General features: G+C 36.8%; 1 protein-coding gene across 5 annotated transcripts in view; it reads left to right on the top strand.

Moving 5' to 3' along the window:
- Positions 1-12,120, top strand: part of CFAP97 (cilia and flagella associated protein 97) — a 34,449-nt gene extending 22,329 nt beyond the window's left edge. For 4 of the 5 annotated variants that reach the window (XM_042808352.1, XM_042808350.1, XM_042808348.1 and 1 more), the window contains 3 exons: positions 1,408-1,670; positions 9,906-10,056; positions 10,749-12,120. In XM_042808352.1, the coding sequence (XP_042664286.1) occupies positions 1,408-1,670; positions 9,906-10,056; positions 10,749-10,876 (542 nt within the window). In that variant the 3' untranslated portion in view covers positions 10,877-12,120. The remainder of the gene's footprint in view (positions 1-1,407; positions 1,671-9,905; positions 10,057-10,748) is intronic. The other variant, XM_042808351.1, reaches the window with a different exon arrangement.
- The last annotated feature ends 894 nt before the right edge of the window (positions 12,121-13,014 follow it).

Below are 13,014 nucleotides of genomic sequence, written 5' to 3'. Positions count from 1 at the left end.
GTACCGCCATTCCTGTACCATAGAGAAAGCAGTGGTGTGATGGGGTAATACCATGACAGCAAAGCTCTTACAACAGTTGCCAGAAGATCAACAGCAGAGCTTTAGAAAGCAAAAGCTTAGAAATAGGTCAATAGCAAAGCTCCAGTGGAACTATAATAAACATAACTGGCTCTGGCTGAGAGTGAAGTTTTACAGTTATTATCTTACCTTGTAATTTTGCAAGTCTGTCTTGCTCTGTATTTTCAAGTGTGCATCCTTTGTTCCTTCATCTTGAAACCTCATATCCTGGTTTAATTTGTTGGTTTTTTACTGTTCTAAATTGCCAGGCCCCAGTAATTTTTCTTCTGTCACATAAACTCACTTATCCATTAAATCCATTAAATTTAATTTTCATCTTTCCCTTTGCAATTCCTGCACCAACATGATGTAGGATTGCTTCAGGAGCAAAGGATCAACGAAATCACTTCAGGAAATGCATTTTGCGTCTCTGAGTCACGCTTCCCCAGTGTCAGTTTTCTGTTTGGAGCATCGTTTCTGTTCTGCCTCTCAGTGGAGACATATTTTAGATATCTTTGGAGCAAAATATAAATCTCTTGCCATGTGCAAATATCTAAATACTAATTTATGGTTCAATTCTTGGTTCTTTAAGTTATTTTTAGTCCTGGCTTCCTGAAGCTGTGTTTTCTACTGCTTGGAAAACTTCTGTGATACTTACATTGGTGCCTCAAATGATACCACTGTGATGATGATTATGTTCAATGTTGGTTTAGTGCTGTACAACTGTAGCTCCATTAGCATATATAAAAAATTGCCTTTGATTGCTGGTACCATAGTAACTACAGTAAAAATATTTGAGGATGGAAGTCTGAGCATATTGTGTCAATGTAGAAGTTAGGCAAGCACACTGATAAAGGTAGAGATGAGGGGTGATCAGAGTCAAAGGGGGGAACCACACTGACTATGCCGAAGAAATAACTGCATAGAAGGCTGATTTATATTCTGATTTCTAAATAACAGATATATTCTACACAAATGCTTATGGAGTGTCTGTGTGCGTAATGCTGATTCTTTTGTATTGCTCAGTTGTTCACTGCGTCTGTTCAATTCCTCTGGATTACTAGCCGTAAATGGAGGAGGGGGATTCCTAGTGAGAAGGAAGGAGATGGGTTTTAACTAAGGCTAAAATTAAACTTCATTTTTTTGGTGAAACTTGTGTAACATCAATGCACTGAGGACAACTGAGCATTCCTGAAAAATTCTGAAATGCATAAATCTGGAATTCAGACGAGGGGACAAAGTGTGCTTTGGTTTCTCAGGTCTGTAAATAAGCCCTAATAATAGAATGCAATATTTTCATTTGGTTTGGTTTTTAAATCTCAGTATTTTACTTTTTTTGCTATTTTAAAGCTTTCCTACAGTTGGAGAAAAAAGAACAAAAACTAACCATCGATCAGCCGTCTAAGGGAGCAAGAAAAAATTATTCTTTCACAAATGAAGAAGTAAGACAGATTGATCGGGAAAACCAAAGGTTGCTAAAAGAACTGTCCAGACAGTCTGCAAAGCCAAGAAGAAGTACCACGTTGAAGAAGTCAGCTGTACCGCCTCCTAAATTGTACCACAGTGCCCTCAACAGGCAAAAAGAGCAGCAAAGAATTGAGAGAGAAAACCTGGTAAGTTTTGAGAACTGATTTGGATCAGTAAATTGCGAACTATTTGTTGTCAGATGAACTACTGCCACACGCTTACAAAACTGATAAGGCAGCACTTGGAGCTTTACTGCAGTAAGTCTGCAATGAATTTCCATTACTGTGCTGCTTGCGTAATTGTTCGTATGTTTTGGGGCAAGAGGGAAATGGTGCTTTTACAGATGAAAATAGATTTTATTTTGTAAAGAGTTCGTTCTACTTTTAGTATCCTTCGATTTAAGAGGAGCAACCAGTACTGTGAACATGCTCATAACTTTGGATGGTAGGCTGACTCTTCGTCGTGCTTCATGCATCATGATTACTAGTCTCTCAAGAACAGCCTTGCAAAAAATAAAGCGATCAATATGATAGCATCAAACTCATTATATTTGAAACACAGAAGATATGATGTGAATGTCAGTTTTGGGTTTTCATTCATTTTATAGCTATCCATCTCTTTCAATATTTGTAGTGCTCTGCTTGCCACAGTATTTGAATGTAATAGCAATCACAATAACTTTAGTGGAAAACAGAAATTCAGACTCATAAGGATATTGGAAGAGTTGTCAAATAACAAAAATAACACTGTTTTGAATAAGATACTTTTAGTGATTGAATTGTAATACATATAATGACATTTTCATATCTCCTAGTTGTTCATTAGTGTGTCTGAAAAGGAGATAAAATATAGTTAAAATATTTGGAAAATTTAATTTCCAAAATAGTGGAAATAATTTATCCACTTTCTTCTTCTGTGTAAGTGTAGGTTGCAATTTCTCCATGTTTAATCTATATCTCTGTCTGTCTATATAAAAGGAAACTCTAATTGACCTATTCAGGAAAATCTATTAGGTTTTAGTTCTTCCAACTTTCAGACATCTATATTGTTAAAACTTTTCAAAGTAGGAAACTTTCTTCCCAGCTCCACTAGACTACAGTTGACCAAAAGAACATCACACACTGAAAGAGTTTGGCATAAATACTTGTTATAGATGTGTGATGCTCCTTGTTGTCTGGGGGAGAAATGATTTTAGGCTTTGGTGGTTTTGGGTTGGTAGAAGGGCTTTCTTCATGTGTTATGGGGTGCTTTTTTGTTGTTTTTTGTTTAGTTAAAATGTTGAAAGCAGGACTCGCCCTTCCACATGAACCTTGATAATAAGAGTGTATTCTTAGGTTGGGAGAAAGAAGAGCTGTGTCACGGTTATGATCTAATAGTAATATGTTGTACTATATAGCAGTAGATGATTACTGTAAATTAATGTATATGCTATTTTACAAGACAATTCTGTTTACTCAAATCCACAAACCTTTTTTTTTTTTTATGATATGTTGCAATATTTTGTCCAAGAATGTCTTGCCTTTGCAGCTTTTGGATCAAAAAATCAGAAACCTAAGCACATACAGTCATTTCACACGTTGCTGTTTTAGTATATGTTAGAGATTAATGGTGGTTGCTTGTAGTCTGAGAAATAATAATCTTTATTTACTTATACATTTATGGTTTAGTTGTCATCAGCAACATGAGTGGGCACGTTTGACATCAGAATCGTTCCTCAGAATTTATGTTAGGACATCATGATATTTTAGACTCTAAAAACATCTGGTTTGTTCTTTTCCCCAAATTTAGGATGATACATTCTGCTCTTTCTGGAAGAGTGATTCATCAGTACAGCTCTTATGCCTTTTTTTTTTTTTTTTTAACATTGCTGTCATTTCTGAGCAATTCTGTGTACTTTTTTATTCTGTTTGAAGTGTATGTGCACCTAGAACATCATGGTTTTAACATATCGATTTTTCTCACACTTCCTTTTGGGATTACAGGCATGACATGCTTTTCTCGGACTGTAATGAAAGAGCTGCCCTACCTTGCACACTGATGAGGTGGTTCTGCTTTATGTAGCTAAAAGCATGCACTTTTTGAATTTTTTTTTCTTCTGGTCAGCAGCTTTCTTCACCTTTGTAAACTGAAGAGCTGGAATTCCATGGAACTTCCTTATCAGTCTTTCTTCTATTAGTTGACATGATTTTAATTTTTTTTTCATACAAGGCCTGAGATACTACATACAGGATATGTTACTTGGTATACATTTGTGAAATACTGGTTGGAGGAGGATGCAGGGTTTTGTATATAATTCGGGACTAGAAATCTACAACAGAAGTCTGTGCAGGAGATTAGTTTTGATGCAGAGAGTTATTTCTTTTTTACCCCTGTTGGATTACAGCTTTTATAACTTCTTGTCCTGAGGTTAACACCTTGTCTAGGGAAAGCTTTCACTTGTTCCACTAGAACATTCTTAGAGTAATGCCTATGTTTACTGTTACCACAAGGACAGCTTGATTTCTGATGCAGGCACTTGGCATCAAAAGTGATGCCGGGAAAGTAATTAATAGGAAATTAGAGAGGAATCTGAGGAGTTTGATGTTCTCTGGCCTTGTGAAAGAGTGCAAAGAGGTACAGGGAATAGATGTTGCTCCCACAGACTCTGCTACAAGGAGATATGATGGAATAAAAAGGTGCATTGCTCTGAAGAACAGTAGTTATAAGGTAGTGATTAGCAATTTATGGAAAAAGCACAATTAGCAAAACAGATCGCTGTTAAAATTCATGTCAGAATTTTGTCCTTGCTGCTTTTGATTGTGTGCTTTCACAAGTGGAGCCTGCTTTTGATTGTTTATCTGAGCTAGCAAGACTGGAGTGTGTCCCTTGCCAATAGAGGATGCTGCTGATTCAGAAACCGTTCTACTCTTGTGTTTGAGGATACTCTCAACCCCGTCTCCTTTCCAGTGGAAAGGGACGTAAGTGTGACTGATGTGTTACTTTTTTCCTTTGCTTACATGTGTCTGACATACTAATCATTATTTCTGCCAGTATAAATAAGATACTCAACTTCACAGACTGGACACTATATACCATTTAAACATTTAATGGTCTATTGTGTGATGCAAAAATCTGTACTGGCATATACAGGTAAGTATTTGGGGACCTTGAAATACAGATTTGCAACCACCAAACCATTCTTCAGTTGCTTCAACTAAACTTACAAGTACTTCATATCTCTGTATTGTTTTTGTTGGGTTTTTTTCATTGTTTTTCTTATTTCTGACTAAGATTTAGGCGTTAGATGACCTTTGTGAGCTGAGCTGCTGTGTTCAGCCAAGTTCCTAGGGAACAAATGACCTTTTAAATTCACACTGGAAGGTCACTGGAAGATCTCAGCAGGTCTGGGACAGCAGTTCTCAAACCTTAGATCAAGGGGGATGAGGGTGTTCTTTTCTGTGGATATTTGGTCTTCCCACACTTCCCTGTGCGCTCTTCCTACCACATGCTGTTACGACTTGTTGCATGTAACACTCAATGCTGTTCATTCCCCCACCTCATACTCCCCCAAAGTGTACCTTAAGCCCCAACAGATCCAGCTCTGATCCCAGTTCCAGTATAGTCACCCTCCCACACAAATGAAAAAGATCACTTACTGTATTTCTCTGCAGGGGATGTCTTTCTGTTGTCACCTACTTGGTTCACTGAGTTGTGTTTTGCTGCAGATGTCATTCATGCTTCTCCCCACCACTTGCTCTAGTCATTGTGGCCTCTACCAGCACAAAGATCCTTCAGCAAAACTGTTTAACTTCCCTTGCAGCCTGGGCTGCCTTTGTCTTGCTGGAAAACCTGAAGCTCCTTTAGAAATGCAAGTACTGTACTGATAGAAATGTATGTATATTCATTTGTCTCTGCTTGATTTAATGGTGCTGATAAGCTGTGGTAGGTGGGTGAGGACAAAGGAGGGATAGTGCCTCTGGCCATCCCCTTAACTGGTTGCCACCACATACTAAGAATATACCCAATCTTCAGCCACAGCCTTCAATCCTGTGCGGCACTGCACCTGCCCTGCCATCTGTGCCATACTGCAACCAGGGACATAACTTCTACGCATGGAAAGAAATGGGAGGAGGGGAGGGCACTGGTCTGTCAGGGCTGTGCCTGGGCAGCTTTCCTCCCTTGATGTATTCTGCACTGCTTTTTTTCTCTAACTTCCCTATGTCCTGTTTCCAGAAACTACCCGTGGAGTCTGAGAGCATCAGGCTGCAGATGCTGCATATATACGTGGTTGTAAAAAAAATACCAAGGTTGTTTGGCCTTGCTGGTCTCAGTCTGGAGGAGAAAGCTGTAAGGAATGCAGCTGTGAAAGAGTGTAGTCTTCAGGGTCATCTTAGGAGCTCAGAAATATTTCTGTTGAGTTGGTGGCTCCTTAGAAACTCAAGCACACAGGGTTTTATAAGATATTTTCACTTACTGCGTTCAAAGCCATTGCATGCCAAGACTAAATACAGAATGTTGGTAGTTCCTAAGACTACAAATGAAAAAAAAAAAAAAAAAAAAAAAGAAAAAAGATGTTTCCATGGCCCTCTCATCAGGGGAAGCTATCAGGATGTGTGATTGGCATGCAGATGTGCCTGGCTGAAACATCCTGCAGTACAGTGCAAATACAGTGCAATTCTGTGATTGTAGTATTTAGGCTATAGGCTCTTTGTGGTCAGATTTTTTGTGGTCTGCTGATTCCTGACCCAGGCTTGAGATTCCTGAACACTGCTGTGGTAATTATAATAAAGACTGACTAACTGGCAAGGTCAAGTAAAGTTTTGATTATTCTGCACACGATTCAATTTTGTACGCTTTTTTGTTTCTTGGTACTCCAATTCCTTTGTGGTGATGTCAGCCAGTAAACTTGATAGTTGGTCAGTTTAAAAGACTTCTCTGTAGACTGAAGAACTTTAAAATTTGTTGACATACAGAGTTTATTAGGTTAGAACTAATTAATGCAACTAGCAATTGAAGAAAATTATAAATACCTGCATTGATAAGAACAGAAAGGTGTCCTTGAATGCACTGTTGTCTACTTCCCCCTCCCCCACCTGGACTCTGCAAAGGAATGATGTGGTCACCAGCACCAGTGACATTAGAGGAGGCATAATATAAATAATATTGAACAGCTGTCAAGGCACACTAGTCAGTTGGTTAAGATTCAAAGGAGGTAAAACTGAAGTCTTCATGCATTTAAAAAGCAAACTAAAGCAAGAAAATGTAACTTTTTTACCTTCTCTCTCAATTTAGGAGTGCTTCCTTAGCAGTGATTTTTTTTTTTTTTATCTTTATCAATATAGCTGCAGAAAATTGTATGCTTATTATTTTTTTTCCCCTTTTTCTGACAGAGAGCATTAGAATTAGCTTTAGTGTTCTCCTGATATGCCCAAAGCTGAATTAGCAGCATGTGTCTTGGCCCATTATATAGCAGCAGTCTTTTGATACAGTGTTGGATTCCTTTGTTCTCCCATTGTCAGCAATCTGACATTTCCTTCTGTCATTGACAAAAATGTATTTTAGTGTCTTTATAGATACTGATCTGTGTCCAAATGCCTAGAGTTATAAAGGATTATCCTATTCCTAGAAGGTAATCGTGCAGGAACATCTGTGATTTTTTTTTTTTTTTTTAATATTATTATTCTTCTTTTATGTAAACTTAGTATTACAATAAAGTAAAAGAATATGAGGGAAATGGAAGCCTTGGGAGGATTTTGCCAAGCTGGGAAGTCATCAGTGATATGATATTATATATGTATTGAGCTTGAATCAAGAGCTCTGAGGAGCTGCAATGCATTTTAGAGTAACTAGTGATTTTCCTGCCATTGGTGTCTGTTACTCTTTATTTTTTATTCTTCAAATCTGATTGAGAACATGTATTTGGTTCTGAACACCTGGATTATGTTGTGTAATGTAATTTTTTTTTGGTCATTAAGATCAATGATAAAATTTCTATTTACTTTAGTGGTACAAGGTTAAGGTTGCAGAAATTTAGCACTTCAAAAGAACAAGGAAAGTGGCAGTGTTGTTCAGTCCCTTTCTCGAAAGGAGAGCACAATGAAAGAATTATTAGATTTATATGTATAACTGAAAAAGAACATTTGTTTTAGGTAGTTGTACCATTGTACAAGGTGGCTGATTAAAGACCTGAAGGTTGTAGGGTTGGTAATAAAAACGTAAGAATCGGATTAGTTCTGGGTTACAGATTTAGTCGGTCAGGACTGCCATTTCAGTGCGGTGATGAGTTCATTTCTGCACACAGCAGGCCATTCTCCAAACAGCAGAATTCACGACTGCAAATAGCTTCTAAGTTAAAAGGCTCTTGGTACAATTTGCAGCAGAGGGCAAGGGAACCACAAGGAGCTATTATCTCATTCTCTAGAAGAGCTTTTCTTAGAACATTTCTGCACCACAGAATCTATATTTGCTCTTTCCATAGTTCAGGACTGTATCAAGTCCAGTGTTAACCTGTTCAAAAAGTAATGTTTTAGTACCGAGGAATGTCTTTTTTTTGCTTTAGTATTGGGGACTTGATACTTGTCAAAATATAGACATAAAAGGAAAAGCAGAGAATTGCGTTTAAACAAGCATAAAGCAGACATATATAAATATGTTCAGAATCAAGCTTGAAATTACTGCAGCGGTAAGGTATGCAAATTCTCTGAGGCTGTTACAGTTGGAGTGCAGACTTGAAGCATGCTTGACTCTCACAAGGAAGTCAGTTCTACAGTTTACCTGATCCATTTGTGATTGAATTGAACGTATTGAGAGCTTCCATTTTTAATATTAATAAATGATCTCTGCAAGTCTAAATGTGTGTAGTTGTATTAGGAGATGCTGATGAAGTTGTGAGTAAAATGTTGGATGTAACATTTAGAGACAAGTCTACCATTTCATGTTCTGCAACTGGCTTTAGTGAAGAGCTATTTCTAGCTGAAGTCCTTCCTTTGACTTTTGCTTACTTAGGTATTTCCACTTGATGATGAACTGACTGGCACTTGATGCAAGCACTTGTGACATATTATGTCTGAGCCAAAATCACTTGTCCTTTCTCTCGTGCACTCTGTGCAGGTTTCGTGTGCCCATGCATAAACTACCAAAAGTTTGTAGATTCCTGTTAAAGCTAGACAATGACAACTGACATCCTGTGAATATTATACTATTTCCTATGTCACTTTCTGTAAATTTTCTTTATTCTTCTTAAAAAAAAAAAAAAAAAAAAAAGTCAGTACCTGATTGCGAGTGGGGAAGAATGACCATTATTTTGTACAAAGTGCAGTTTAATGACTATACAGACAGATTCTTGACTTCTACCATATAAGTGTGTGTCTAGAAAATACATCCTTATTAACAGAGGTATTTTTAGTAATTTGGAGACTTGTGTAATCGCAGTTTGCATTGTCTCTCATTGATAGGTTGTATGTCATAACTCTGACCAGCAATGGTTGTGTCCTTGCCCAAATGTAGGCCATCAAATTAATTGAAATTAGTTAGTGGAGGGAATGCCTGGATTTATGTGAGGCAAGCACTGGAGACCAAATATATTAAAAATGTGAAGTTGTTAACTGGAAGTTGTATGTAGCTGGGTAGTTCCAAATTTGTTCTGCCATCAGATGCTTTTTTTAGATTATGGAAATTTATTTATCCAGTAAATCCTGTTTCAAATAGAAGTAGTTATGCAGAATGGGAAACTGTATCTTACAAATACTATGTAAGTAGCTGTTCTAAATTAATGCTTGTTGCATGATTGTCAGGGTTGATTCTAGTAAGAGGAAATGATGTCTATAACAATAACTAGAATATCTCAAAATTACATTATGGATAAAACAAATAGCGTCCAGTGGATGTTTGTGCTTTCCTTTTGGCATTGCTTTCACAGAATTGAGGTCATTAATTCTCTCTCTGGGGATCCTGTATCGCAATATGAAATGGAATAAGTATGTTTGCAAAGCAAAGATTTAAAAACCTCAACTTCTCATCCTTCTGGAAATTTAAGAAAGAGGAGTAACCGAAGGTGGGATTAGAAGACCATAGCTCATCTTCTCACCACCTTTACAAACACCAAACAGATGTGTTGTTTCAAGTTATCATAAAGTACAGAGAAGTATGGGGTACTAAAGATGTGCTCAACATAGGTTTGATGATATGCAAGGGATAGTTACTATTTGTGTCATCTTAAAACACTCAGAAAAGAATTGAATGGGAGCAAAATATCTTATGCTGGTCACCAGTGGAAGAGTTTGTGTTGTGCAATGCTAAAAATTTGGTGGGTTTTTGCAGTTCAAATAACAAAATCAATTTGTGAATGTTTGTTTTGTACCTTCTTGTTCATTCTTTCTGTTACATTTTTCTTTGATATTAAGGCTTTCCTGAAAAGACTGGAAGCAGTGAAACCAACAGCTGGTATGAGGCGTTCTGAACAACTGATGGACTATCAGCGCCAGATGAGTTATCTAAGTTCTTCACCATCCGTAAGAAGAGGAAAATCTGCTTTCAGCCAGCTTAGTCCTTCAAGTAAGTACTTTGAAGATGCAGATTCTTGCATTTCTTCGCATGTGTTTTTATAATTCAGAATTGTAAAGCACTTACTGCTGAGAATAGCAAATGAGTTCCTTTCTCTGTCTTCCTTAGATTGATCGTGTATCACACAAGTCATTAAAGTAATTTCTTTAATCATACCAAAAGTATGATGACTGTATGAATTATTTACTTACCATCTAAATTTGTAATAAATTATCTTGTTAATGATCTTCTCCAAGAAGGTCAAAAAAATCCCTGTTGTAAAGAAATATTTCTCATTTTGTCAGTACCCCTTATTGAAAGGAAGAGAGAAGGGAAAAAAAAAAAAAAAACCACAAAAACCCCAAAGAAGGTTCAAACTCTCATTCAGAAAGTGTTAATCTACTGATAGTGGCCATGTTTCTCTTAGAAATTGTATGTGTAATATTTGGAAGTAGATCATGTGTCCCCATAGATCTATACATGTCAGGTTAAAGAACTGCAACACTGTGGCATAGACTTGAATTCTTTGTCTTGACTGTTTACAAACAACTCATAGCATTTTGGGTTTGTATTCAACTTACTGTGATTTGTTTTTTATCATGAAACTGTGGTAATGAGTGTTGCGGTACTAATAGAGCATGAAGTTTTCTGTTGTACTGGGCATAAGCATTCTCACTCTTTTTTTTCTGTGTGTGTGTTGACAGGAGGCACCTCAAGAGCATCCACTGTACCAAGTACAATGAGCCAGAGGAACGAAAAACCCGTGTCTGATTCAGCCAGTGGGGCATTACAGAGACCTAAACCCAGTAACATTCGTGCTGCTTGGTTATAAGTGCGTTCTTTGCCTTGCATTCTGAGATGCTCCTCAGACTTCTGTTTTTAGTGCTTTTGTAAATTCTATGTGCAAAAGTATTTTCTGCATTGTTCAGTGATTAAAATGCATTGCGTATTACGTAATTGCTTATAAGATGGTTTTAAGTGAACACTTTAACCTCAGTCATCGTTTTCCATGACAAGAACAACTTATAAAAGAGGAGGAAATACTTAAACGGAGAAGCTAGACAGAAATTGCTAATTATTATTTTATTCTCAAATTGTAAGTGGAATTTATATCTATAACATGGAAGGGCAGAAGTGCTGCATTGTAGGTGCAAGATATAAAGAAAATCTTTAAAATAATATTTTTAAATATTGCATTAAACTCAAAAGCATATGGCTAATTCCTAGATCATCCTTGTTTTTCATCCCCGTTTTAGGTAAGCCTTCTGAACTTTGTGGGTCATGGTCTTATGACTGAAAGAATCTTCTTTTTACAGCATCATGAAGAGGTGAAAAGCAGATTATGTATTCCTGCGTGGTTAAATAGAATACTGAGGCTGCAGAAGGTGGTGTTCTGTGACTCTTGCTCTCCAGGTGTTGAATGTTTGTTTTGTACTCAAGGCTGCGTGTCTTCCGGATTTCAAAGAACTTTGGAAGTTGTATTGGGACCTTTGTGTAGGAAAGAGACATCCGATGCTATTTGAACAAGAGTAAAGACTGAAGTGAACAACAGTTTCAGATTCACTCTAAACAAGTTTTAGTTATTTCTCAGGCTAGAGAATACAAAGAAAGAAATATTTCATGGCCCTGCTTTTGCAGATCCTTGTCTTTCTTGTTAGGGAGATATAAACTTGAGCTGCAGGAAACTTGGAACATCTGATTTTGAGAGAGACTACTAACTAGGATTTAAAAAAAAAATACGTAGAACACAGAAGACCTTGTTATGCTTCGTAACCTGTTTTTTAATGTCATGTTCATACCAAATATTCGTAGTAGTGTCAGGTAAGCTTCAGTAGCAACATCCATTTACAAAAGGAGCAAAATTGAATGGAATTGGTAATCAGAAATGGTAAGTGGTACCCTTTATTTCTGTACATAAAGGCAAACTTACAGTAAGCTTATTTTGTAGGACTATAGTCTTATAAAGAGCATAAATTGTGATGCCACTATCCATGGATATTGCTGGAACCCTGCTTGCTTCCCCAGCTTCTTCTTCCCAGGAGAGATACAGGAGATCTCTTTGTATTATACATAAAATAAAAAAAAAAAAGCTGTATTCAGTAATGCTGGGTCTTAGCCCTGTGAAAAGGAAAGTTTATTATTCTTTGCTCGTGCTTGCATGAGTGCTTAGGCTTTCAGGTATTCTGCATTGTAACAAACTTTTTACTTGGTCCTGTGTGATAGTTTGGCAGAGCTTCTGCACCTGGTGAACAGCGGATCAAATTTAGTTGCTTGACAACATTTGGACTTCTAACTTTAAGCAGCATTGTGGCAAACAGATTTTTATTGCAATTACTATTAATTGATAGGGACTGTAAGGAATTTCTGCATAGTGCTGCTGTATTTATTTGTACTATTGTGCTAATTAAAATTACTCACTATTTAAAGATTATTTTTTTTTTGTCCTTGAATGTGAATATCAGGGTCACAGTTTAAATACTTTTGAATGTTCATATGATAATTTTTTCCTGTGAAGGAATTCACAAAATGGATTACTTTTAATCACTTCATCTTATTTTATTTAACTTCGGTATGAAAGACTGTCAATTTTGTATGTCATTTTTGTAAATCATAAGAAATAAAATATTTAACATGATGTGTTTGTCGTTGCAGTGGCTTCTCTCAGAACTTCATAATTGGTATTAAAGTGCAAAGAAATTCATGGGAGGAGTGTTTTGTGCTATGTGTAGTGGAGAAAAATTGCAAAGAGTCTGATACACTTGACCTGTTAGTGACTTCGGTGTGTTTTTTTAAAATAAGCCATATCGAAAGGTCTTCATTAAATTAGATAATCCCATCAAGATTTTCATAACAAAAAAATCCTGTTTCTAATAGACTTGTTTTCTGTCTCTTGTAAGATGCCACTTTATGGTCTCTTCTACTGCCCCCCGCCCCCCAGAAGATCTATTTGAAAGAAAGGTACAAGCTGTT

The sequence above is a fragment of the Tyto alba genome, unplaced genomic scaffold (genome assembly GCF_018691265.1).
Source record: "Tyto alba isolate M040663 unplaced genomic scaffold, T.alba_DEE_v4.0 Super-Scaffold_6, whole genome shotgun sequence".
Taxonomy (NCBI): domain Eukaryota; kingdom Metazoa; phylum Chordata; class Aves; order Strigiformes; family Tytonidae; genus Tyto; species Tyto alba.
This window is presented reverse-complemented; position numbering and strand designations above follow the sequence as displayed.